At 43.0% G+C, this 25,487-nt stretch overlaps 3 protein-coding genes across 3 annotated transcripts in view; all 3 read left to right on the forward strand.

Moving 5' to 3' along the window:
* KNDC1 (kinase non-catalytic C-lobe domain containing 1) overlaps window positions 1–5,406 on the forward strand; it is a 61,101-nt gene extending 55,695 nt beyond the window's left edge. Inside the window, exons 25-30 of the mRNA XM_051619256.1 lie at window positions 43–125; window positions 1,289–1,439; window positions 1,886–2,008; window positions 2,111–2,170; window positions 2,793–2,950; window positions 3,220–5,406. Coding sequence (XP_051475216.1) covers window positions 43–125; window positions 1,289–1,439; window positions 1,886–2,008; window positions 2,111–2,170; window positions 2,793–2,950; window positions 3,220–3,451 — 807 coding nt within the window. The 3' untranslated portion in view covers window positions 3,452–5,406. The remainder of the gene's footprint in view (window positions 1–42; window positions 126–1,288; window positions 1,440–1,885; window positions 2,009–2,110; window positions 2,171–2,792; window positions 2,951–3,219) is intronic.
* Window positions 5,407–13,931: 8,525 nt separating this feature from the next.
* LOC127383607 (homeobox protein MSX-2-like) lies at window positions 13,932–15,041 on the forward strand. Its single transcript, XM_051616796.1, has 3 exons — window positions 13,932–14,085; window positions 14,395–14,615; window positions 14,730–15,041. The coding sequence occupies exons 1-3, from the start codon at window positions 13,932–13,934 to the stop codon at window positions 15,039–15,041; spliced, it is 687 nt and encodes a 228-aa protein (XP_051472756.1).
* Window positions 15,042–23,462: 8,421 nt separating this feature from the next.
* Window positions 23,463–25,008, forward strand: LOC127383615 (homeobox protein vent1-like). The gene is made up of 3 exons (XM_051616807.1): window positions 23,463–23,700; window positions 23,877–24,109; window positions 24,649–25,008. The coding sequence occupies exons 1-3, from the start codon at window positions 23,463–23,465 to the stop codon at window positions 25,006–25,008; spliced, it is 831 nt and encodes a 276-aa protein (XP_051472767.1).
* The last annotated feature ends 479 nt before the right edge of the window (window positions 25,009–25,487 follow it).

The raw sequence follows: 25,487 nt of genomic DNA on the forward strand, positions 1-25,487 counted from the left end.
TGCTAGATCTAACAACAGATATATCTTGTTCTTTTTGTTTAGGAAGTATTTCATAAATGTCATCCAGTACACTTTCTAAATTCAAGAGCACTTGGTGTTAAAGACAAATGTGTTGCTGTCCAGAAGTAAGTTGCTTATTTTAACTGCCCTAGACTAAATAGTCTGTTTACTTTTTTAAAAATTATTTTCAGTATATTTTATACATGTGTGTGTATAGGTAGCCATGCACATATGTGTATGTGGTAGATCACATTTGCAAGGTGATTTCTTTAAAATCTAAAGTGGGCTGGGCCAAAATACTTCTGTAGACGTTTATTTGGGGGGGTTGCTTCAGAGGTTCTCTTTTTGTCAGAAAAAACTGTAATGGTTTCTGAAAAAGGCTACTTGATAATGTCAGTCTGTATGCGTATAAAATCTCAATTACCATTACAGAATAGATGAGGTTGGAAAAGACCTCTCAATATAGTGTAGCCCAACCCCACCCTACCTTGAACAAGGTCAGCTAGAGCAGGTTGCCCGGGTTCATGTGCAGTTTGGTTCTGAACATGGATCAATACCATAACCTCTCTGAGCAGTGTGCATTTTGTACTGTTAGGCAGATGAAGCATCAGTATTCACAGATAAGTAAGAATTTTCCTATAGTTGTTAGAGTGGTTACCAACCTATTTAAATTACTTGCTCAACAGTAATGAATGTTTTCATCCAGCCATGTGGACCTCATTGTATTTTATTATGGTCTACTTACATACTCAGTAGATTTAGCTAGCTTCTAATTAGTAGTTCTTAATTGTACTACCTGTAGTAGGCTTTTCTGTCTAAGGATAGGGAATGAACACCTAAAGCAGCTCATCTTTGACAGGTTCCTATATGGCAGGAGGCTAAATAAGCTGTTTGATTACTGAGTTGGGCTTCAGACATGGGAAACAAATTGTGTGGTGCCACTAGGTATCAGGGTTGAATTCTTAAGTGGCTGCAGTTTGGATGAGTTTGAATTTCTGGCTGTTGGTTTCCATCAGATTGGGTGGCTTGTTTTATTCAATAGCAAGTTGGGAAAGTGTCTCTATGTACAGAATTGTATACTGCATAGGAGTGTCTTGTAATCTCATGTAGTTATATTGCAATTATAAGGAAGAAAAAGTAACATCATTCACTGCGTACTTCAAAAAGACTGCGAGCACTGCAAAAAATTTTTAAATGGTTAGAAGTTGACATCTTAACAACCAAGATTTTCTTTGAAAATCCAGAGTCAGCATGAATTATTTGTGCCTGTTTTCCATTCTCTCCATAGAGCTGTATCTACTGAGACAGTTTCACTTAAAGTCTGTAATCTTTTTCTGTCGAAGTGCACACATGACCAGTACCTTCTACAATTACTAAGAAATGCAAACAGTATCAGCACCTGGATTGCTGCTGAAATTGTAACATGTCACACATCTAAGGTTTGTCATTGTTCTATCTTATTATTAATTATTAAATGGTTATTTGTTTGTTATTGCATACAAGTCACTACGAAGCAAAGTTGCAAGAAGTATTTTGAAACATACCTGTGAGTGGGCAGTTAACAGTTTAGTTTGTGATCACAAGGAGGGTCTTGGATGTTTTGTAGTAGCAGGTGTCAAAACCTAATAGAATGTAAAAAATGGGTTGTCTGAGGAGGATAAATGTCAGACTTCAACAAGGACACCTCAGTGACAGAAAACAGAAAACTTTGTGTTGGAGTGAAGTGTTACTACAGTCAACAATTTTTATATCAAATTCAAAAAAAGTAAATGCATCTCTCTTTCTTCCTTCTCATTTAATTCTATTATGTAAGTTCACTATATATATTTAGTATATCTTATTTTTTTATATAAACAGTATATCCTAATATATATTTTTTTTTTAGCTGCAGGTGAGCTTGTTATCAAAATTTCTTCTTATAGCAAAATGCTGCTATGAACAAAGAAATTTTGCTACTGCAATGCAAATCCTAGCAGGCTTGGAAAATCTTATTGTACGGCAGTTACCAGTAAGTTTGGGACTCTGTTCTGTAATTATTTTGCTTAATGTAATCCTGTTCCAATATGGAAATTAATGTGAAAAACAAAAATATATTTTGTTTTATTGTAAGGCCTGGAAAATGTTACCTGCAAAAATAGCTGAAATAATGGAGGAACTCAAGGCTGTTGAGGTACAGTATAAAGTCTTCAATGTAGAAATACTTTTTGGGTTAGATAAGATGCAAGATCTACTTAAATGGGTGCCTCTGCAGGATAGAAGCCATAATTATTATATTATGAAGGAGATTTTTATTTGATTTAAAACTGTTGACTCTTAATCTGAGATCTTACATGAATTATCATCTCAGTATTTCTCAAAAATGTGACTGTGTGACTAACAACTAAGAAAGTAATTTCAGAGCAAGCTAGGATGTTAGATACACCCTTCTGCAGGAGCTTTGTGCCTGTAGTCTGTTTTGAAAAACTTTAAATATTTCTTGTATCACAGACACTATCTTCTTGATCTCTTAATTTTTTAATCATAGATTGAAGTTCTAAAATTTAATTTTGGCTATGATTTAAAACCATTAAAAATTATGTATAAATTATCTTTTTATTAAAGTTACTTACTTTATATCTGTACTTTATAATTACAGTTTACCATCAGATTAATTGACAGTAGTGTCTTCAGTATCAAAACTTAAAATTCATTACAAATAAGTATGTAGTGCTAAACACATGAAATGGAAAACTTCTTGTAAAACCTGCACCAATATTTAATGTAAGATTTATCTGTGTGCATTTTTAAACTAGGTGTTTTTAAAAAGTGACAGCTTGTGCTTGATGAAAGGAGAAAGATTCAAAACACTTCCAACAATTCCATCGGCCCATGTTTTGGCTATGCATGTCCAGCAACTTGAAACTGGAGGATTCACAATGACAAATGGAGCTCACAAGTGGACTAAACTTAGGTAATTGTTTAACTATGTGTATATGTCACTGAACTTTTTAAAATAGAATACTGTCTCATGGGGTAATGAGACGTAAGACAGCATTTCACAGCTAGCACTGTAAATAGTTTCAACCTTTTAGACATCTAACTAAAGGAACATATACTATAGAAAAGAATGCTCAATATTTTGACTTTCCTTTAAAGTCTGGTTTTTGGGATGTTTTTTGTTGTGGGTTTTTTTATCATCAGCAAAACAAACTAATCTTTTTTACCATATTCTCTTTCAAGAAATATTGCAAAAGTTGTGAGCCAAGTTCATGCCTTTCAAGAGAATCCTTATGCATTTACTCCAGACTTCAAGCTGCAGTCTTACCTCAGACAAAGAATAACTTGTTTTAAAGATGCAGACATTTCTGCCTTGGCAGCTGACAACTGTGCCAACTTCCATCAGATACCAGCAGAAAAACATTCTCGAAAAATTCAGGACACACTGCGCAGAATGAAGGCAACATTTCAGTAGTTATTTACATTTAATCTGTTCTATTTCAAGTGTAGATTGTAAGACTGGATGAAATTGACTTTATCTCCTGGGACAATTTCCAAGAAAATACTTTAGTGACGTAAAATGCTGTCTCAAGACAAAAGTATTGTATTTCTTAAAATGGAATTATAAAATGTTGACTAATGATATTTGATTCCCTGGCAACCAGATGACAGATGAAAATATTAAAAGTAAAGAGATAGCAGAGTTGAAGAGGATGATTAATTTTGTCCTGTTCAGCTGCCAAGCCTAGAAAAAATAATTAGTCCACAGATAAATATCTAAAAAATACTGTGGAAATAAGGTAAAATTACAGCTTCTGTTGCAAAACTGGCCTAGCAGAGTTCAGAATATAGTTCAATAAATGCTGAATGTATTTTTATATAAACAGTACACTTGTATCCTGTCACGGCATGCATATAATTCAGGAACACAGATCCTGTGCTATCCTTTGACTTTTGGTGTGTCTTGCTTTTGTGTTGTGTATTATGAAAGCTATAATTGACTTTAATAATTGACTGTCTTTTTCTTCAAGAATGCTAAAAAGGAGAGGAGTACCATGCTGGTTTTTGTTTTGTTTTAATGTCATTGAACTAACCTGTTTCCAAATTAAAGTAAGATCTGAATCTAAATATTACTACTTGGTTACTCTGCTTCTGCTTTCATGGCCTTGTGAAAACAGTAAATGCTAAATTGCTTCATTTTTCTGTATTGGGCAGAAGAATAACTTCGCGTTAAATTTGTGTACATGTATCTGTGTGCACATTTATTATACCTTTTGCTCCTGAGGTTGCTTTCATAGATTGCAGTGCTCCAGCAGAATTAAATAGAAGATAACTGTGTGAAATTTAGATCTGCATCTTGTACAACTTTGATGCTAACCTATTTATGGAGCTTGTACTTACAAGACCTTCTGAATGGCAGTGAAATGTGATGCTGTTGCTACAAAGTGTGGTCAGCTACCCAGGTTTATGAAAGGCCAAAATGTTAAGTCACAAGTCACAATTAGTCACATGTACAGGTATTTCTGCCAGAGGGAACAATGGTAGTATTGGAGGAGAAGTGAGGAAGGGCAAGAAAAAGCTGAAATGATCTGTCTGGGAAGTGATTTGCTAGAACTGTGTTTTTAAAAATGAAAAAAAAAAAAGTATTTTGAGAGATGTGGAGAACAGGTGTGAACTTCCTTGGCCTGTTTGGTGATGGTGAAAGATAATGATGTAAGAAATGGGAATGTGCACATCTCTAGTGTTTTGCAAATTGTACTCTTGTATTTGACAGAAATGCATGTGCACATCTTGAATTGTATCATTTTCAATGTTTAAGAGGAAAGCTGCTACTTTTCTCTTGTCAATAGTTGCAATATATACATCACAGGCCACCTGCTTCTCATCTTCTCAAACACAAGGTATGTCTGTACTTTCCATTATCATAGAATCATTAAATACCTCTGTTTTTTCATGCTAAAATATTAATACCAGAGTAATATTTGTGCTCTTACTGGTTTAAACACTGGATAACTCAGTCCTTAACAGGGATTTCTTGCATTTGTTTTACTTTTAAGATGATTTATTTTGTTATTGACCATATGTAGGTTTAGCATGTTGTTAATTGTAGTATTTTTACTTACCCTTTAATAAAGAGAAAAATGTTGCTATTTCTCTAAAAATTGCCAACTATTAAAACATTTAATCTTTACCTCCTATCTTTATATAATAGTCATTTAAGAGTGTTAGTGATAACTTTATAATCAGACATACAATACATATATTTGATCTAGATGCATTCATTTTAAATAATTGTTTTTATTAGTAGTTACTTGGTTTTTCTCAGTTAAAGTTTACTTTTCACTTAAAGCCACACCTTGCCTTTGAAAGGCAGCATAAGCTTTACTAATGTAAAGAACTCCACAAAACTTGCTAATCACATGAACTTAATAAATGCATTTTATATAACTGCCGGTCAGACTGTTGAAGTTGCTTTTGTGGGTTTATTTTGCATTTAAATTTTGCACTCGTCATAATTACCTCATATATTTCTTACAGGTTTTATCGGGATTTAAAGCAACTACAATATCTAGAAAATACTGTGTTTATTCCATAATAATAACTGGTACTTTACAAGAATTTAAAAATCATCTCCAGTCTTCTGTATAATGGTTTAGTGTGTTAGACCTTATATTACTATAAAGGCATAGTACTGAGTTATGGTACTACTTTAGGGTGTTTTCATCAATCAGATACATTAAGATTTTGTATTCAGACACAACCCCAAAGCCACGAAGAACTGAAATAGCTATTAAAAAACCAAACCAAAACAAAAACACTCGCTTACAAGGAAAGTGGTTTGATTTTGTCCATGAACACTGATGTATGCACATCTTATGTGACACAGATTTCAGAATAAAGTTATGTTTAGCATGTAACTCTACCTCTTTTATGATAAACAAGCAGGAAGCATTCAGCTAACCTTTCCTTTCTCTTTGGGGACTATCCTTTTAAAAGAAAACACAGGACAAAATATATCAAAGAAGTAAGTTCAGTTCTATCTAGTTGGCAAAAAATTATTGGCATCAATAATTGAATTGCATGAATGATGGACTATGCAGGCTGGCCCCATGTTTCCATTTCAATGCCAAATTAGAATGTTTGGAAAAAAATTGAGTTTGTTTTTTAGGCCAGAATTCCCACCAGCTGTCCTACTTCTTTTTTTCAATACTTCCCTCATCTCATTTTTATGTTTGTTTTTTTGTTGTTGGTTTGTTTGGTTTTTTTTTCCAAACAGTGACCCATGGAGTTTCTGAAGTTAAGTCTGCTCCTTTGGGAGCCTTTCCAGTTGCTCTGTGTATTTCTGTGTCCCTTTGCAGGTGTCTGTCCCCAGGGTCCCTGGGATTTTCAGGTCTCCCGCTAGAGAGCAGGGAACTGTGTCCTAGTTATACTAGCTACATTTGAAAGCAGGTTTCCAGCTCCAGTACCTCCAGAGGCCTGGCAGGAAACAGGCATGAACCAGCTGGATCCTGTGAACTATTCCATAGAATCCCAAACCAAGAAGCTGGAAAATATTCATCAACACTGATTTGTGATTCTGACAGATTTTGTTTCTTGGAAATTTTTCAACCACTTCTGAACTGCTTTTATGGCTTTCTACCTTCAGTCGGTTTCATAAGCATTGCTGAGACTTAATAGCTTCTGTGAGTGTAACAACAGTCTATCTTCATGCAAAGGAGAGGAAACTGATAGAGTTTGGCTGCAGTAGGGGCTCATGAATGACCTGAAAAAAACGGAAAAGCAAAAAAAAAGTAGGAAGAAGTAGTCTGCATTGGCAAGAACAAATATAAAAGAACAGCACAGCAGGTTAGGAACAGGAACGGACAGACAAAATACTCTTACCAGTAAGGGAAAAGCAAAATCATAACAATAGGTTCTTAAATAATTTTATATTCTACAATAGATGTTATAGAGGGGTACTGAATTTCCGTTGTATACATACTCTAATGCCATGGAAAAATGACTTCGGTATAAAAGCAGCAGAGGGGTAAAAGCCAGCCTTGCACATCCCTGTGCTGGGGGAAGGTGGAAAGCAAGTCTTGCCCGTCGTCTTAGTTGCCAAGAGCTGAGTAACCATCCATTTAAAGGACATGTAGATGTGGCATGTAGGAACGTGGTTTAGTGGTGGACTTGGCAGTGTCAGGTTTACAGTTGAACTCGATAATCTTAAAGGTCTTTTCCAACAAAAATAATTCAATTATTCTATCACTGCCTCAGCTAAACTTAGGCAACCTCTGTGTAGTGGTTTTCTGGATGCGAAGTGTTACTGTAACCAGGAGATGGCACAAGAGGGCCTTGAGGACTTTTACATATACAAGCCGCACTATGAGCAAAGGTATCGTGAGAAACGATTGACCTTCCAGGTGTCTGTCTAAAACCTGCCCGTTAGAAACAGGCAAACACGAAATGGCAGAGACTATTTATATCCATTTTTTAAATGAACATGTATTTACATTCAGCTGCTTCTTTTAATCTTTCAGAGAAATCCATGCATGCACACACAACTTCATAGTTTTAAATCTTAGTTATCTTATATCCATGTGTAATGCACTCATTTGAGTAAAACCTGTCAAAGGGTGTACACTGCGTTGCTTGGAGGAAACACAGACATTGAATTACATGCTACAGGGGCAACGTTAAGCAGCTTACCTAACTACATTCCTGTCCTCACCTACTCTAACCCATTTTTTCCCTTAGCAGTAAACTGAGGGGATGTTAGGACATGCCTGTGCTCCCTGTTCTGGGATGCAGTGAAGACAGGTGGACAGCATGGTTTGTACTCTGTTGCTACAGTTCTGCATCCTGCCAAAGTTATTCTCTTCCTCAGCTGGTTGTAGCATTTGCAGGATATTTGATGGAAGTGGCTGGAAGAAAGAAAATAGGAAGAAACAGTGAAGAATACAGAGGAGGGGCAGAAATAACTAGAAACATGAGAACAAAGCTGAAGCCTTGAAATCAGAGGGGAAAAAAAAAAAAAGGTAACATTTACTTCCCATTTAATTTGAATAGAATGGGTTTGGAGCAGTACAAAGATCTGATGTATATTAGGTGTAAGATAAGGGAATGAAAAATCAGTAAAATATTTCCACTGCTGTGACCAATGCATTTCAAAGCAGCATTGTATGGCATAGACCAGGATGGGCACAGAGGGTGATAGATGACCCAGGGCTGCCAGCTGTGATAGCTCATTCTCCTGCTGACTCATCAGGCTCAAATGCTAACTCTAAAATCAAGGAAAAAAATAATTCATTCTTTAATACCTGAAAGTGAAAAGTTGCTTTCAAGTATGATAAATGTTTTAGTTATAGTATAGCTAAATTTCTTCAGAAAGTACTATGGGAAACAAAATTAAAAATAATGGAACATTCCTGATTTAATGCATTCTTTGTGTTATATTTAATAGGTTGTTAAATGTACCTTTAGAAGTAATTTATCCTTAAGCAAAGATTGACAAAGAAAAAGGCCTTGATCTAAAATGTGAAGTAAGCCTCTCTGTTAGGTTTTGAAAAGATTTCAGTGTGTCTAAGTGTGCTGTTTTGTAGTCTTGATCAGATTATTAGTCCAAATTATCTGAACAATTGCTAAAGCCAGTGGGGTTAATGTGAATTTCCATATGCACATTATCCTCTGTAGGTCCATCTCATATCCCTGGATAATTAATATTTCAACACAACCAAGATCCTAAAATGTATTTATGCACCTAACAATTAATCCCTATCTACTTTGGAAAATAAAACCATTTTTAAGCTACTTTTCATGCTGATTCCTTTCAACTAGTAGTTTTAAAAGTCTCATTTCTAGTCTAGATAGAATTAAGCCATCTACAGACTTCTGAGCAGTTTTGTTTGAGCAGCATCCATAGGCATCTCTCTCAATGACAGTGTGAGAGCAATGAGTGCTGAAGAAGGATTTACACTCCTGAAACCTGACTGGTTTTCCAACTGTGTGATAGTGTGTGTAATAAAAATTTTAAAATAAATTTTAAAGTAATCTGCTGGTAAACCCTTCTTCTCTAACAACAGCAGAATGTGTTTTAAATGTGATCCTAATTCATATTGACTCTGACTTTTTTTTTTAATAAGCTTAAATTTGCCTAGGCAACTGTTAAAAATTACATTTTCTTTCTTAATACTTTTAGATATTCTGCAGAAAGATACTGTATCTTTTAAAAACATTTCACCGATTTTGCTTAGCTGCTTGTAACAGCCTTCTGGTAAGAAGCCATGGGAGTTCTTGGCATTTTGAGTGCTGTGTTGATTTAGATCAACTCCAGGCATTGTCTCTGCGTTGTCACTCTGTTTATTCCAGGCCCTCCTGGTATTTCTGCACATATGGTCTTTTCATTCCTCATGGAAAAGTAGCTGTTATTCTGTCAAAGAGGTAAGATTATAATAATTTATAATAAATATGTTCGTTAGAGGCCACATGTAATGCTTTAAAGTCCTAAAGAGTGATTTTTCAGGAACTACAATGGTTGGATAAATGCACTAGGGCAAAGACCAGATGCCAGCAGCCCTTGCTTCACTGGGCAGACCTTCACAGGAAATCTGCATGTCCACAGACAAACATGCATCCTGTTTTGTCGCAGGCTCCCTTTTTTACTCTTTGAATTGCATCACTACCTCGCTACTCCCAGGGACCACATGTTCACTCTAGTATTAGGGAACTTTCCACTGTTACAAGGGTCACCTCCTGTTACAAAATGACAGTCACTTCCTTTGGTCATGTGTACCCCCACTGCAGCAAGGCCAAGTGGTGGCATTTTTATTAAGTACCTGTGAGGAACCCAGGGTCCTTGGCAGCCCCCAGCTACTCTCTTCTATTCCTTCAAAGAAGGGGGTGTCTCAGAGCACGATCCTGTGCCTTTGCAAGCTTTGAGGTGGCTTCCTAGGGCAGAGTTGGCCTTTGAGCTGGAAGATGCAGAGCAGCAATCAATTCTCAAAGGCTGGTCTGTTATCCCAAAATATATCTGTTATTAAGTGCCTAGTAGGGATCCAAGCAGAACTAGCCAGATCTGCAGGACTTCCTCAGCCTGAGACCAGTGTTGTGTGCGTGTATTCCTGCAGAACTGCTTTGCATACAAGCACCATTGTCTTGATTCCATCTCACCTGTCTCATACATCTAAAAAGCCACTTCTTGACCTCTTTGAATGCAGCTGCTGCTCACAAGAAATATAGGGGTCAGTGTCAAGTAGCAAACCTTAACTGGTTTTAATTCTGCATGCTAAATGTTCTCTTTTACATCAACTCCCATGGTGAATGGCCTGGGTTGGCATTTATGATCCTCACTCTGCTTTGGTCTTCAGGAAGCTGATCATCCTTATTTTCACAGGGAGGGCGCTGACTCCCTAGAGAAGGCAACTGTGTATTGTACCAACATCTGCATAAAGTATTCTCATTATCATCAGAAAATGGATCTTCAAACTCCTGCTAGTGTCTGTCCTGTTGGAATGACTGAGCTCTTTGTTTCTTCCTCCTTGCAGCAACAGAGTGAAAGGTCCTATCTGTTCCTGCTCTACTTTGACAAATTCCCAAGGACTTTAGCATGAGCAGGTTTTCATCCTATTGGCAGCTTCATTGATTTTAAACATGGTAGTTCTGAATCAGGGTTTAGCAGGAGGTTTTCAAACAAACAGCTAATGAATAATGCATAGAAACATAAAGAAGGCAGCTTAAGAATTTTAGATAAAATTAAACTAGCAGCTGTTAAATATTGTAGCAGTCATTACATCCAGAAGTCATCTGCCATCTATCCAGGATACTTACACATTTTATGTATAATGGAAATAAGATTTGGTTTAACCAAGTCACAATGTGATCAATTTGTGTCTCTGAGAGCTCAACATTTTACACCATCTTTCAACAGTGACATTTGCCTCAATAAAATGCAATTAATAAACCAGCAGTGTATAAAGATGTAATTTGCAGCTCAGATGGTGAAAATGTCTTAATATCTGTAAAGATACTAGGTGACAGATGTATCAGTGGATGCTAAAACTTGAGATTTTCTCATTTTTAAAGCACCATTATATGTCATATATTGTTTTTGTCCTATCCAACAGCTTGCAAGAGCCTTTATCCACTGAAATAAATGAAAGCTTGGAAAATTATGTGATAGAGATAGACATTTTATACTTTTTTAAAAATATGTATATATTATTATACAAGTATGTAAGTAGCATATAAGTATATTATTTATATATTTATATATATAATATTGTGTAGGGACTAAGAATGTAAATAATTCTGGGCATGAGGGATATATTTATCTTCTTGGGATGGGATCTTGCCTCATCTGTGATGCAGAATGCTGTTAAAGTACTAAGAGATATTTAAATTGAGAAGGTAGCTTGCACAGAAGTTACACTTCTTTTTTTTTTCATGTACATGAGAATTTGGTTCTTGAGAACAGCATTTTGCCTGACTGCAAAGAGGCTTGTCAAGATTCTTCAGGCAGACAATGGCACTGGTATTCCTAGTTCTGACTGGAGAGGCTGCTGGCAGGCCACATGTTAAATACAGGTGACTCAAGGGACTTGTCATTTAGTAGCTCAGTTAGCAAAGCAGATTCCTGTATGTCTACTCTCCATCTCCTGCTTGGTCCACTCTGTGGAGTATGATGCCACCCAAATTGGCTAATGCTCAGAAGTCTGGGTTTTGTAAAGGATTTCCTCAGGTTTGTGGTGGGGGTAGTCTTCACTTGTACCTAATTAAAAGAATAGTTATTTTCCAGCCTGTTCTTGGAATTTTTTAGGTGGGGTGGGGAAAGTGGTGGGTGGGATTTATTTATTTATTTATTTTAATAAATAGACAAAGTTTAAAACTAATCTTGTATGGTTTGGTCAAGTAAACTTTCTAAACTTTCAGTTGTTAATCAGAAAATGCTTGGAAAGGATAAATAGATGAGGTTTCAGGTAGTTAGATATCAAACACTTTCATGCAGTGAAAAAAAAACCCAAATATACATGTCCCACAGGGCTTTACCCATGTTATAGATGTTTGTGGTCTTTTTTAGATAGGTAACAAATGTACAGGATGCATAATGCTTAAATGTTTGTTTAGATTTTTTTACACCAGTTCCCTTAGTTACCTCCAGGAAGCTTGTTTAGTGGGCTCAGGCTATTGCTGCACTAAAGGCTGCAATGTCAGTCCTTACCTACACAGGCCAGAAACAAAGGGCTCCAGGAGAGCCCTGTTCGTGGATGTTTGTGGTTCTAGATCACATATTAGACACTTTTAAATAAAGATGACAATGGTGTTTTTATTTTTATTGGTTAGAGACAATTGAACTCTCGAACGGTGACATCACTGGTAGAGCAGAGGAAGACTAAGAGTGCACTATGAGAATGAACAAGCAAGTAGAGACAGAGCTTAGAAGGGGCTCTCAAGTCAAATTTCTACATGGTTCAATGCAACAATTTTCTAGTAAGCAGAAAATGGTAGGATTTTGTGGTGGAGGGATATAACAACCATATTGAGCAGACAGGAAGATGAAAATTTCTTTTAGGAAAAGATAAAGAGGGTTTGAATAAAACTTTTAATTGGATTAATAAAAAATGTTTATAAGATTAAAATTTAATACATTGAAAGATTTGGACATAAGCTAAGTAGGAGTGGTTCAGTATTCAAGCCTTTACCTCAGTGATAGTCTAAGAAGTAGATAGAAGCATGGTTACATTGTCTGTCATTGCAGAGAAAGTGAATGCTGAGAAATCCAGCAGGAGTGGCAGAGTAACAGGGCAAGGCACAGGGTACATGGACAGTAGAGTACCGAGTTTGTGTAGTGTGGTAGAGGTGAATGTAAAGCAGAAAGCAGGAGCAAGGACAGACAAATCAGACATGGTACCAAGCTGGGGTGCGACAGGAGTTATCAATGGTGCCGTAGTCCCTGCCCTTGCACGGGGCGGGGAGGCATGGAGGGGGGGGCGGAATTCACGGTTACCACGCAGTGAAAAACTGCCGTAAAGTACCAGGAACCTTTGCCAATATGCTACAGAGGCGTTACTGCAGCAGCCAAGATTTCCTGGTGCGCTCAAAAAAACCCCACAAAGATGGATGGGAACACTTCTGAAAGACATGCACAAGGTAATAAGCAGAAAGACAGGAAGAGTAAGAGAAGAAGAGAAACCTGTCTGACCTGCACAGCTGCAAAAGATCTGGGAGGGAAGATATGACATTAATTCTATAATCTCAGCAAAATATTTATTCTAAGGCAATAACTGTTTGGGAGGTTTTGTTTGTGGGGTTTTTTTTGTTTGTGTTTTGTTTGGTTTTGTTTGGTTGTTTGTTCCTGAGTTTTCAGTCCAGAAAACATGCTTTATGTAAGCAACCAGAAGTCAGTCGATTCGTACAACCCAACAGCCTTGACCTTTGCTTTTTCTGTTTCACAACCTTCTCTTTGAAACCCTGTGCCTGGTACTTATAACCTGAGGCTGCAGTCCCAAGTGAATGCAATGAATGAGTTTATCCACTTTCCCGTCTCGATCCTTCTCGGGAACACGGTGCCAGAGGAGCGGGCTCGAGGAGGCCCCTTTAAACGGTGGATCTACTTGAAAAGTAAGTGAAAAGCCAACAAAACAAGGGGGATCGGGAGCAGCAGCTCCAGTGTCCAGGGGTGCTGGACCCTGTGCGCTCCCCCGGGGATGCATTCCCCAGAACAGTTTGAGGCCGCTCAGCTCTATAAATGCCATTTGCATCGGGATAGGATGTAACAAGAGCTGTAAATCACTGACGGCGGAATGAACTCCAGGGGCAGACACGGCGGAGCCGAGCCTCTGCGAGCCGTGGCAACGTGTGAACTGTATCTTTTGTTGGGGGTCGGACTGATGGCAATTAGATGATACTTATCTGGCCCTTTGATGTGTATTTACACAAACAACGCTTTCCTCCGGGACTTACGGTATAAAGGAGGAGCCATGCTCCCTGACACCCTCCTTCCCGGCGTCTCCGAAACAAGGCAGGATGACCAAGGCCCCTTTTTCTGTGGAGTGGCTGTCCCAGAGCAGCCAGGACCTCAAAAGCCCCACCGACGGCTCTCCGCACCGAGCGTCGTCTGCAGGCCACCAGTCCGTCTCTAGCCCTGGGTTGAGCGAGCAGAGCGAGGACCAGTCCGCCAGCCGCCAGGCAGGGAGAGGTGGCAGGAGCAGGGAGCACTTGGCGGCCCCGGCCGCTGCAGGTAACCGCGTTCTCCGCGGCCGTCGGGGCATACTGGTGCTCCCTCGCCGGGAGGAGGAGGGCGGACGGGCCCTGTCTCCCCCGCAAAACCCCGATAAGGACCAACTATGCGATGACTGCCAGAGGCGAAGGAGGCGGGGAGGGGGGGCCACCGCCACGGTTGCCGCGCCTGGCTGACCCATTTCTCCCTCTCCCCTGTCCCAGGAGCAGCCGAGCGGCCCTGGGCAGACTCGCAGCCCCCGCCGGAGGGTGGTCCCGGGGGCTCGGGCCCTGAGGAGGCCGGAGGCAGGGGCGGGCGGCGGCTCCGCACGGCCTTCAGCGCCGAGCAGCTCAGCACCCTGGAGAGCTCCTTCCAGCGGCAGCAGTACCTGGGGGCCGCCGAGCGCCGCAAGCTGGCGGGCAGGATGCGGCTCTCCGAGGTGCAGGTGAGCGTGGCAGAGGGCACGGGCCGCTGCTGGAGCCGGGGCATGGGCATGGGCTTGGGCTGGGTACCGCTGTGACCCCGTCTCTCCTCATTCCTCTCCTCCTCTTTCCGCCAGATCAAGACCTGGTTTCAGAACCGCCGGATGAAGCTCAAGCGGCAGCTGCAGGAGCTGAGGTCGGAGCCTTTCTGCAGCCCCCCTCTCCCTTATGGACCTCAGAGCGGCGTTGTGCCCCTGTCGCTCACATACGTGGCCCGGCCACCACCTCTGCCCCAGCAAGGCGCTGCCTCTGGGGGCTTCACCTTGGCGGCGCTGCCAGCACCCACCCTAGACATCAGGAGCGCTTGCAGAGCACATCCTGTGGGCTTTTGGGCAGCACCCTACTTTGTAGGGTACAGTGATCCCAGGGCCTTCTTGCTGGGTGTCTGACCTTCTGATATAGACTATGACTAAGGATTTGCACTACTGACAGCTGTCTGGGCTGCCCTTGTCTGTAACTGCCTGGTGGAGTTATGACGCAGCACTGGGCAAAATGTTTTACAGAGACACACTGGACAATCTGGATCCTGGATTTAAGGCCCCTGCATTTATAGGGAACCGTGTAAAATAGAGGCACAGTGGGACAATCTTTTAATAAACCTAAACGTTTTCCAGCTTTCCTGTGAATTCTTCCCACGAGGAGTGATTATCAAAAGAAACGAAACATTGTGAAGCTGGTTTTCCCTAAATGGCAGTAAAGTTTGTAACTTTTGCTATGCACTTTTAAAAATCTGAATAATGCTCTCAAAAACTTAAGATCAAAATGGCCTAATTTCAGGCTAGAGAAAGGACTCTGAGAAATTATCCTGGACTGATGTAAATTGCCATAAATCTTTCAAAGTCAATTGTCAACTAACATGAAAAGAGCAATAAAAATTTCCATTGCTTTAGAGCTGGTCTCTGGGGTTATTTGAGAACATCCGGCACACTTGTAATCTGGGCTCATATAATTGATGGTCTGAAGGTTTTCTTGTCACTCATCCCTGAACACACCTATTTTCTTTTCTATACAGGGGCCAATCTGCCACTTGAATATGCTGGCTTGGTAAAAAGCAACGTTATGTGCTGCCGGAGGCTGTAGCCTTTTATTTTCTGAGTGGCTGTTGTATTTGGAACTCTGCTTCATTATTTGGTAATCTTTACTGCATTTCTCTAGCGTTTTGAGAACTTAGTATTTGTTTGCAATTGCACAATTAATGTCGTTCTAATGCAAGATTTTCAGAAAATTATAAGGGCTCAGGTGCTACCAATCTTTATGACATCTCTTCTGGAGCATGATGCAGTTTGGGATTAAGGAAATTTGTCAAGAGGTAAAAATTCCCATTGAATGTGGGCTTATTTTTCAAAGTCAGGTGTTATTAAATTATTATATTGATAGAAGAAAAAAATAAATTTGCAATTCTCTCTGACTCTTTCAAATGTCATTGGGGAACTGGGATGTTTCTAGAAAGAGCTCTACAATGGTGAATATTCTTTCTGCTCTAAAGCAGTGACATTTTTTTAACAGCAAAACAATCAAGGTCAATAAATATACGATTTATCTTTTAAAAAAAAAGGTCTCAAGCATAAGACTGGATTTGACTATCCCGTTTCCAAGGGGATAGTGGTAGACGGGTAGGTGATCACCTATATAATTTTGTATGTATGGCCACAGAGAAGGACATAATGACTCTGCTCCAGGTGCCTTGCTCACCCCATTCAAAAAGAAGAGTAACAGTCCTTCGTGCTACTAGAAGCCAGACTCAGCCGTACCGGGGCTGTGGGCTAGGGGTAAGCACCCTCCATGGGAACCGATGGGGCCCGTGGCTGCCCACAGCCCTGCTGGAGCCCTCCAAACCCGGACCAAATGGGGAAGGGAAGGGGCTGGGCTGCTGGTAGTGAAGAAGGGAGAGATGAAAGGGCTCAGGAGGAGAGCAGGAGAACCAAATGCTCCCACTCGTGGAGGTGATCTGCTTCGATGGGAACAGGCTTTGTGTGGAGACAGAGCTCCCCCGCACTCTCTCCTAGGAGACAGGCAGGAGCACACCTTACCGGGATCTCCAAATGTCCCGTGGAGAGCTCTCTCCAGGGGCAGAGCTGGCTTAGCCCTAGAGGGGGTTACTTACCCGGATCTCCCCTCTCCGTTCCCGGGGCTGGTAACCCGGAGCCGGAGTCGCGGCTGCATCGAGTTCCCGCAGCCACCGGGCCTGCCCGGGCTATGGGAGGGCAGAACCGAGCTGACCTGACGCTGCACCTGCCCGCTCCCGAGGACAGCTTGGCTGAGGCCAGCCGTGCTCGAAGGAGAGTGTGTAGCAGTTCCACCTTCGTGCAAAGGTTTAGGGCAAGCCAGAGGCAATTGGTTGCTGCCGGGGCAATACGCAATGTTGCAACCTTTGCCACGATTTAAGCCCACGGGGGTTGTGGGGACCACGCTTGGGACAAACAGGGCTGCGGGGCCGAGCGCCACCGGCCATGGGGACAATCATGGGAACGGAGGCTTTGCTCACGGGGTGTGTAAGAGGATCCCTGTAGTCTTGCTAAGGCAGGCAGGTTCCGTGCCAGTGGCGCGGGCTGGTGAGAGGCGTAAGGGGGTGTCCTGTCTTTGGGGGTGTGAACTGCAGAGCAGCGGGAGAGGGACAAGCCGAGTCCTGCTTGAAAAGGTGCTAATGATCACTTAACATAATGACTCCTTGGCCACATACGTACTCAACAAGCACACGAAATGTTTGACAGTGTTCTGGCAGCGCTAGCTTGCAAATATTGTCCCGTTGCCCACAATTACTCAAAAGAACGCGAGGGGTGATGCTCCCTTGGTTGTGTCCCTGATGGTAGCAGATTCCTTTGAATATCTACATTATAATTCTTCTTCTACGTGCAAAAATCTGCTTTCCATAGAAGGTAACTACTACATTCCAGTGGTCTAGAAAATTGTATGTGAAATTGTTTCATTTTTGCTAAAGCAGTCGAATTCTATTATTAAAACGTGGCTGCAAGTTTTTCCTTTGATCTGGAAGAAGTTTTATTCCTGCTCGTTTGATTTTCTCATCCGCTGTGTTTTACCCCTGGCAGCAATTAAGGTGCATTAGAGTCAGCGCAGGACCCATGTCCCCTGGCAGTCCCTCGCCGGAGAGCAAAGTGATCTTGTTCTGGCATCTCACCCACCTCACACCCTAGGGCGGGCACCGGCCGCTTCTCTGATCAGCAGCCGGGCCATCCCCCAGAGCGGCTGAGAGCCCACTTCGTTTCTAGTGCTCCCTTTTGTGTCTTTAATAGCATCACAATAACCATCAGTACCAGAATGATCTCCGGCAAGACAAAGCATTGTCTACAAGTCAGATACAAATGGAAAAACTGAGCCGATTAGCTGGGGAGGAGCAGTTTAATGCCTGTGCGGTGAAACTGTTGGAGCTCCCTGCCTGACGGCTCTCGAGGAGGCTGTATAACCTGGAAACTGGGCTCCCTGGGGAGGAAACGCGGGTAGGAGGGGAAAATTGCCAAAGCACTAGCTTCAAAGCCCTTCTCCCCTGCAGTGTGTGCACGGAGGGGGAGAAACATGATTGAATTAGCCCAGCGGTAATGGCAGGGAGCTGTCTGCGGCCCACGCTCGTTAACGCCTGCCCCAATTTGGCTAGAGCAGCCAACAGGGGACTGGGAATAGGGTCGGCGTATCCCCCCCCTGCAGCTCCCAGACACGATGGAGCCATTCCAGGGACCTCTTTACAAACCAGGTGAAGCTGTTCGGCGTTGTGTGCTAATCGGGAGAGATCTCGCACTGGCAAGCCATTAACATCTAATTGCTGCCCATTATCTCTTTCTTTGATACGCAATTAGATAACAATTAACTTGATAAATCCCACCGAAGCGGGGACAGGAAGAAAGAGGAGAGCTTTCTGGATTTCGGCTCTTTCATTGGGCAGACTTTGCTACTTTTCCTTTGTAACAGCTTCTGAAACTCCTAGATCTCAATCTAGTGTTATTTTCTAATGGTATTTAGTAGGGAACTAGTCCTGACAGCTCTTTTTTATTCAGGTAGGTTAAGAGTTTTAATTCTTGTTTTAGTGCATAGTTATTCTGCCTGGGCAATTCTGAACAACTGTGGATGTATCACAAATCCTCAGGCAGCGTGGCGATGGCGTGCATGGGAATTCGAGTACTATTTTGTTTCGAGGTAACCTATACTTAACTTATCTATGCGCTTTGTTCATTAGTTGCGCAAAAGAACGGAATGAGATTTCCCCGATAAATCGTTTTTAATGCAAAGCGCGTGTTTGCTCCCACAGTTACTGAATACGAAGATCTGAGTTTGCAGCTTGCGAGCCGGGAGGGAAGAGGGTGCAGCGCTGCCGAGTGAGTCAGTAGCATTTGTTATTTATGGAGTGTTAGCCCGCATTGTTCCCGTGGGCAAAGGAGCGACCGGGTGATGGCCCTGTTAGTGTTCACGGGTACTTCAAACAGAAAAGCGTCTATTCCGAAACAATCGATCTCGTTGATGCCTAATTGACTATCTAATAGCACCTATCAGGACATCAAAGGAGGCGCTGAATAACCTAGTTAACATTTCCAAAGGGGAGCATTGAAGGGTACAAACAGTGATCAGCTGTCCCCCATGCGAGGGCTGGGGCTGCCCCTGCAGCCCGGCGGCTCCCGAGGCCAGGGCTCAGCTCAGGCTCTGCTGTCGCATACAGCCCTGGCTTTTCTGTGGCCTAAATTGGAGAAGGGCAAAATACTGTATTGCCTGCACTTCCAGCAATGTTAGCAGCGTTCCGTGCAGTGAGTTAGCTTGTTTACCTCCGACCGCCTGCCACAGACTGCTAAAAAACTGCTGCCTGGTTTGTGCAGCTAAACATGGAGGGGAGGGTAGGAGAATTGGATTTGTTGTTCCCCCTCTCCGGAGAAGTGGGGTGGCATTGCAGTTGATCTTGCTGCATCCTCTATTATCGCTGCTTCTCCAGTTTTGCTAGGAAAACTCTGAAATCTCTGCGCTTTTCAGAAGGATAAATGAGATTTGCCTATGATGAAGCCACTAACTCAGCATCCCAGCAGGTCCCAGGTCTAGTGATGTAGTACATCAGATCTTAACCTATGATAAATGCTATGACTGGTTGCTCAGTATAGCATTTTTTCATGGACTACTTCTTACAAACATGGCTAGTAGAAGAAAAGTTTGGAACCTGAAGATTTCCCAATTATGTTAGAAACTATTTTTTAAATCCTGTCTTACAATTTCTGACCATTTTTTCTTATGCTGTCACACAAAAGCAGGTGTTAAAGTATGTTGAAGGACTTGGCACACCAGCTTCTTGGGGAGTTCAGGTATTTAATCGCCTAGTAAAGGGTGAGCATCTCATAACTGGTGCAAGAAGTGCTACAGCCTAGAAAATCGCCTGAACTTTCTTCCCAACAATATCTTTATGTGTGTGGAGTTGCTGCACTCCTGCCGGTTCTCATGGGCTTATACTTTGTGTGTTTGCACAAAGGCTCAAAAGAAATACTCCCATCGTGTACCGGTGACGTAAACCTACCGTTTGTCCCTAGAAGTCTTGTGGAGTTCACATGAAGAAAAAAAAAAGAAAGCGCACTACTTTCTCAGGACCTTAGCTATAATTCTCACATCCTGGCATTAAGTAATGCACCAAAATTTCAGGGTGTGTTATGACACAAGTTATTAGTAAATTTCTTGAAGCAAGCATATTTCTTATGGCTGTAAGGCTTAGATGCAAATGCAGAACAATAAATATTTTGAAATTTGATTTAGAGAAATGGGTCCACTATGTTCTTAATATAGGTGGTATAAGACAAATACATGCATTTTCCAAGATTCTACAGTATGCCCAAGTTCTAGGTATACAGAAATCTAAATAAAGACACATCAGTTTCCCTAAACATTTAGATTTCATTTTTATAATGGTTATCTATTGACTGAATGTTACAAAAAGCTTCAAATGATACAAAATAATTGAGTGGAAGTAAGTTTGTGTCTCCTTTAAGCACCATATTTTTGCAAGTTGTGGGGGGAGGATTTAAATGCAGCTGCAGAGCCTCTGTCCACCAGGGGTGATCAAAGTTTTCAAGTTTCTCAAGCTGCCACTTCTTATGGATGGGAGTTACAACAGCCACATAACACATTCCACTCCTTCCCCATCTGTTCCAGGGTTTTGTGGTCCACAGATGCAGTTACGTTCATCTGGGGAGGGCATCCTGGGGTTGAGTATAAATATCTTATGCAACTGGCAATTCGGATTGCATTCTAATTTGGAGTGGGGGGGGAAACATCAGCTTTCCTTGACTTTCAGCAAACAGTGGGACAGGTCAGCTGCTTCACTACATCCTGAGTCAAATGGCTGGGGAAATGGCAGCAGCTATTATGGGGTACTAACAATTATTTTATATAAGGCATATAATATATAAATGCAAATGTGCATGCTGGTCAGTTTGGGCACAGCACTGAATAGTCATCTCAGGCCTGGTTTAATTTTGGCAGTAGGGATGAAATATCTCTCCCTAGATGGTAGTCTCTGTGTGTCTGGATTGGGGGGATTACAGAGCACAGAGAAACCAGGACTGCCTGCCTTGAAATAGGTTTCATCTTCTGGTGGGGAGCATGCTATTTGTTGGGCTGGTGTGTGTCAAGTTTAGGATCTCCTGAATCTCAGCGGCTTTCAGGTACAACCTCCAAACTTGGTTTTGGCAAAGTAGTCAGGCTCTTCACGTATTATGCAAGGAACGGCTTGCTGTGGATGAATTTATATATGGTGTTCTCTGTGTGGATTTGCCCACACACGGGGTTATTCAGAAATAAGATGTGAGATTGCGAATATGGTGGTGCATTTGCTCCAGGAAAAAATAAGAGGGACCATACAAAGGTGGATAGTTCAAGAATAGTTATGAAATCCAGAAGTTCTTAGAATTCATGTGCAAGCACTTAGCTCTTTGGGGCAGCAGGGAGTCACCTATCCCTGTTGGACTTAAATGTGTCTAGGAAATACGGATAGGTTTAAACACTCCCCTGCTATGGTGGTTTTGGTTGGGTAAATGGCACTCACTGTTATGCATTTCTGACTCAGGGAGGGAGTCTAGTCTCCATCTCCTTGGGCTTTTGCTCTCCTTTGCTGCTTGGGCTTTTGCACTGGCTTGTGTGTATCAGCCAAAATTACATTATTCTGCCAGTGGTAACTGAATCTCCATAATGATCAGGCCGATCTCTCTATCAGGGCTGTGCTGAGGTGAGTACAGTCTCTCCCATCCCTACCCTTCAGGGCTGGTGTTGCAAGCAAAACTCTAGGAGGAATCCAGTTCCTCAGCTCTGTGGGCTTGGTAAGGAGTTTGCATTGCTCTGGTGCCCGGGCTTTAACCTTCCCCTGGGGCCAGAGCTGGGATAGGCCGATGTGGCCCTTGGGAGCAACAGGGGTAGATAATCCAGCACCTAGTGTCTATTCTGGTGGCCATTGAGCTACAGGAACACTTGAAACAATGGATTAATATTATTTTCACCCTTGATCTCTCCTCATAAATTGTGGAGTTTTGAGGAGAGTTGGTTTCATTGGGGTGTTTAGCTTATTTTTAAATTTTAACCTTTTGTTTGTTTGTTTTGGTTGTTTTTTATTTTTTTGTTTTGGATTGGTTTGTGGTTTGTTTTGTTGTTGTTTTGTTTTTGTTGGTGTTTTGGGTTTTTTTGTGGTGGTTTTTTTTTCTGAAAAACCCGTCTTATCTACTCTTATGTATGGGAACAGAGATTGCGGCTCTGTTCTTATAAAGAATCAGGCCTTTGCGTCCTGCCCCTTTGCCCTCCCATTAGACGCAGGTTCATGAAACCCACTCCTTTCAGCCGTGCATCCTAGACAGAACCCTGCGGAGTTCCGTGAAAATTGAGGTTCTGTCAGTGCATATACGCAGTGACATGGATGGTGATCCCTTCCTCTGCTTTAAGAAGGATCGAGAGTTAGGATATACGCTATTCAAGTAGTACTATTGCCAGTGGGGTCGTGGTCGGTGACATCTCTTTCTCTGGGGTGGCTAAAAGCTGGGTGTAAATCGGAGACAAAAGCCCGGAGAAGGGCTGAGCTGCCGAGATGCCTATTTCCCCAAGCTTTTCTGAGGGGTGAGGGTGTCTTAGCATTCACCCTGCATTACAAGAGCATAGTCCGCCTTGGGAAGCGATGTGTGGATTGGGGATAGTTTAAAGTTGATGAGGTGCGAGTTTCGCTGCTCACTTAGTGCTTTGATCGCTGAACTCTTCGGGAGGCCGGTTGCGTTTTCTGGCGAGACAAACGGCGCCAAGTTCAAGCTGAGAGGGCCAGCGGCCCTGCTAACCCCAAGAGCCGGCCTCGGGGATAGGGACTTCTTGCTAGCAGCCCCCCATGGCTTTTCCCAGGGAAGCCGGTGTCCACATCTCCCCCGAGGCGAAGTGCCCGACTGCGGGGCTGGCAGGCCCTGCCGCCGTTACGTTATCCCCCATCCTTCATCCCTGGTTTCGGATACCGGCGCAATGCGTGACCCCGCAGCTGTAAAGGCAGTGGGGAAAACCGCGCTGTTATCGGCACCGGCGGTATCTTTAAACGCCCCTATGCGGGGCTGGGCCTGCCCGTGCCCTGCCCTCCGGGGGAGAGGTGCAGGTTTGCACTTCAAGGGGGTCCCACCCGGCCCCTCAGACACGCTGGAGCCAGGGGCTGTAGACATTTGCCAGACGTGTGAAATTTCCTCCTCGCTGGCATCTGTTATCTCTACTCGATTCCCACTTTGATGTGGGTTCACACTTGCAAACGAGCGCGCCGAGGACCGGAGTGCCCATATAAGAGCGGGACGAGGCCGACGGTCCCCCAGCTCCTCTCAGCCATGAGTCAGGCCGAACTCCTTTTGGCAGAGACCAAGCCCCACGGGGCTAAGCCTCATATTTGCTGCGCGCCTCCTCCCCGTGCCCCTACCTCGCTCGGCAGCACCGCCCTCCCGGTCAGAGCCGAGCCCCGACGGCGGGTCCCGCGGCCGAGCCAGCCCGCGGACAGCGAGCCCTGCTCGGCGGAGCGGGACCGAGCCAGTCCTCGGGAGCACTGCGACTCGTACCCGCCGGAGCCAGGTGGGTGAGAAGGGGATAGGGAGGGACAGGAGGGGAGCGGGCGGGACACACACACTCACACACACGGAACTTCGACTCCTGTCTCTGCAACGACCCGCCAGCGCGAGGCAAGGCGGAGACACCCCTCCAGCCGGGGAAAAAGGCCTCATCGCAGCCCCTTCCCTCCTCCTTTGCAGCCTCCGACGGCGGCTGGCTGAGCGCCGACGAATCCTCGGGCTACGAGAGCGAGAGCGCGGGAGGAGATCGCGCTGCGGCGGCGGGGGGAACCCGCGGGCGGCAGCGGAGGGCGCGGACGGCCTTCACCTCTGAGCAGGTCTGCCGGATGGAGAAGACCTTCCAGCGCCAGAAGTACCTGGGGGCCTCGGAGCGGAGAAAGTTGGCGGCTGCCTTGCAACTCTCGGAGATCCAGGTGGGTTCTAGAGGAAGCAGATCCTTCCATCCCCCGTCGGGTAGGGGCAGGCAGGTTCGGCGGTCTGGCGTCGACCTTCCCTGCTCTAGGCAGCTGTAGCGGCCTTCAGTAGCCTCTAGCAGGGGTTGTGGTAAGGGCTGTGGGATCCTTCGGATATTAACGAGTTAACACGGGGAATCTGGGGGGAATTTCCACCGGGGAGGTATCTAGGTTCCTTTATTTCTTGATTAAGTAAACTGCTTGTTCTTGATGTACAGCGGTCTGCGTAGACTTTATAAAGTTTATATATGGTCCTAAAGACTCAAAATGAATAATCTAAAGTCGCTGAACACGGGCATATTTTCAGAAACTCTGCATGCTCCGAGATCCTTTGGCCTCTGTTAACTAGAGCCAAAGCAGCAGTCTAACTCTGCAAACTCAAGTGGAGCAAAAATGTCAAGAACAGCCAATGTACAGTAGTATACAGTTTGCACTTTATTTTAAAGGAAAGTCCCTGAGTTGTCTCTCCCCCTCCCCACCCCGTTCTTTTTGTTCCTCAGATCAAGACCTGGTTTCAGAATCGGAGGATGAAACTGAAGAGGCAGATACAGGACCAGCAGCACAGCCTAGCGCCTCCTGCTCCACTCTACAGCTACCCCCCAGGGACCCTACCAGCCCTGTTTCAGGACGGGCTCCACTACCCGTTTGCTTCACAGCACCAGAGACTCCTGCCTTTTACCCCGCTGCCTGCTGTGCAGTTCGGCTTCTCCTTCCCCAGATACGACTCATCACAAAGCACCTACCACTTTATGGCAAACGAGCTGCCATACTACCATCAACGCCTTCTTCCTCGTCCTCCTTTCCATTCAGTTACTCAGAACAAAATGGACAATAATTGCCACCCTGTATATGCGTTATAGTGGGAGAAAAAACAGGGCAGGCAAGGGAGAAAATGTTGTATGCTGTAATGTGATTTTTTGATCCCAAAATCTTCTCTGAGAAGAGATTTTATTATTTTAAGTTAAATGTGAAAAGGAATTTTATATTTGTAAGAATTAATATTAAAATTTGTTGGATTTGATGACACGACTTTTTTTAATAGGCTATTGATTTTATTAAGTTTATTTTTAAATGGGCTTGTTAAGAAACTGATTTTCATTGCACATCCCCAGTTTCCATACATACATATAGATAAAATCTGAACAGAGTTGTATGCCAACTCTACAAAGGTTGCACTTGCATAGTGTGAATGACCATGGTCACCTGAACTCTGGTTTTGGGTAATGGGGAAGGATTTAGATGTTTTAATACATCTTACCTGACTTTTCTACACTCATGCCAAGATATGTTATGTGTGTTCAGTGTGTTTGGGAGCCTGGATCTTAACAGTTGCACTGGA

This window comes from Apus apus, chromosome 4 (genome assembly GCF_020740795.1).
Source record: "Apus apus isolate bApuApu2 chromosome 4, bApuApu2.pri.cur, whole genome shotgun sequence".
NCBI lineage: Eukaryota > Metazoa > Chordata > Aves > Apodiformes > Apodidae > Apus > Apus apus.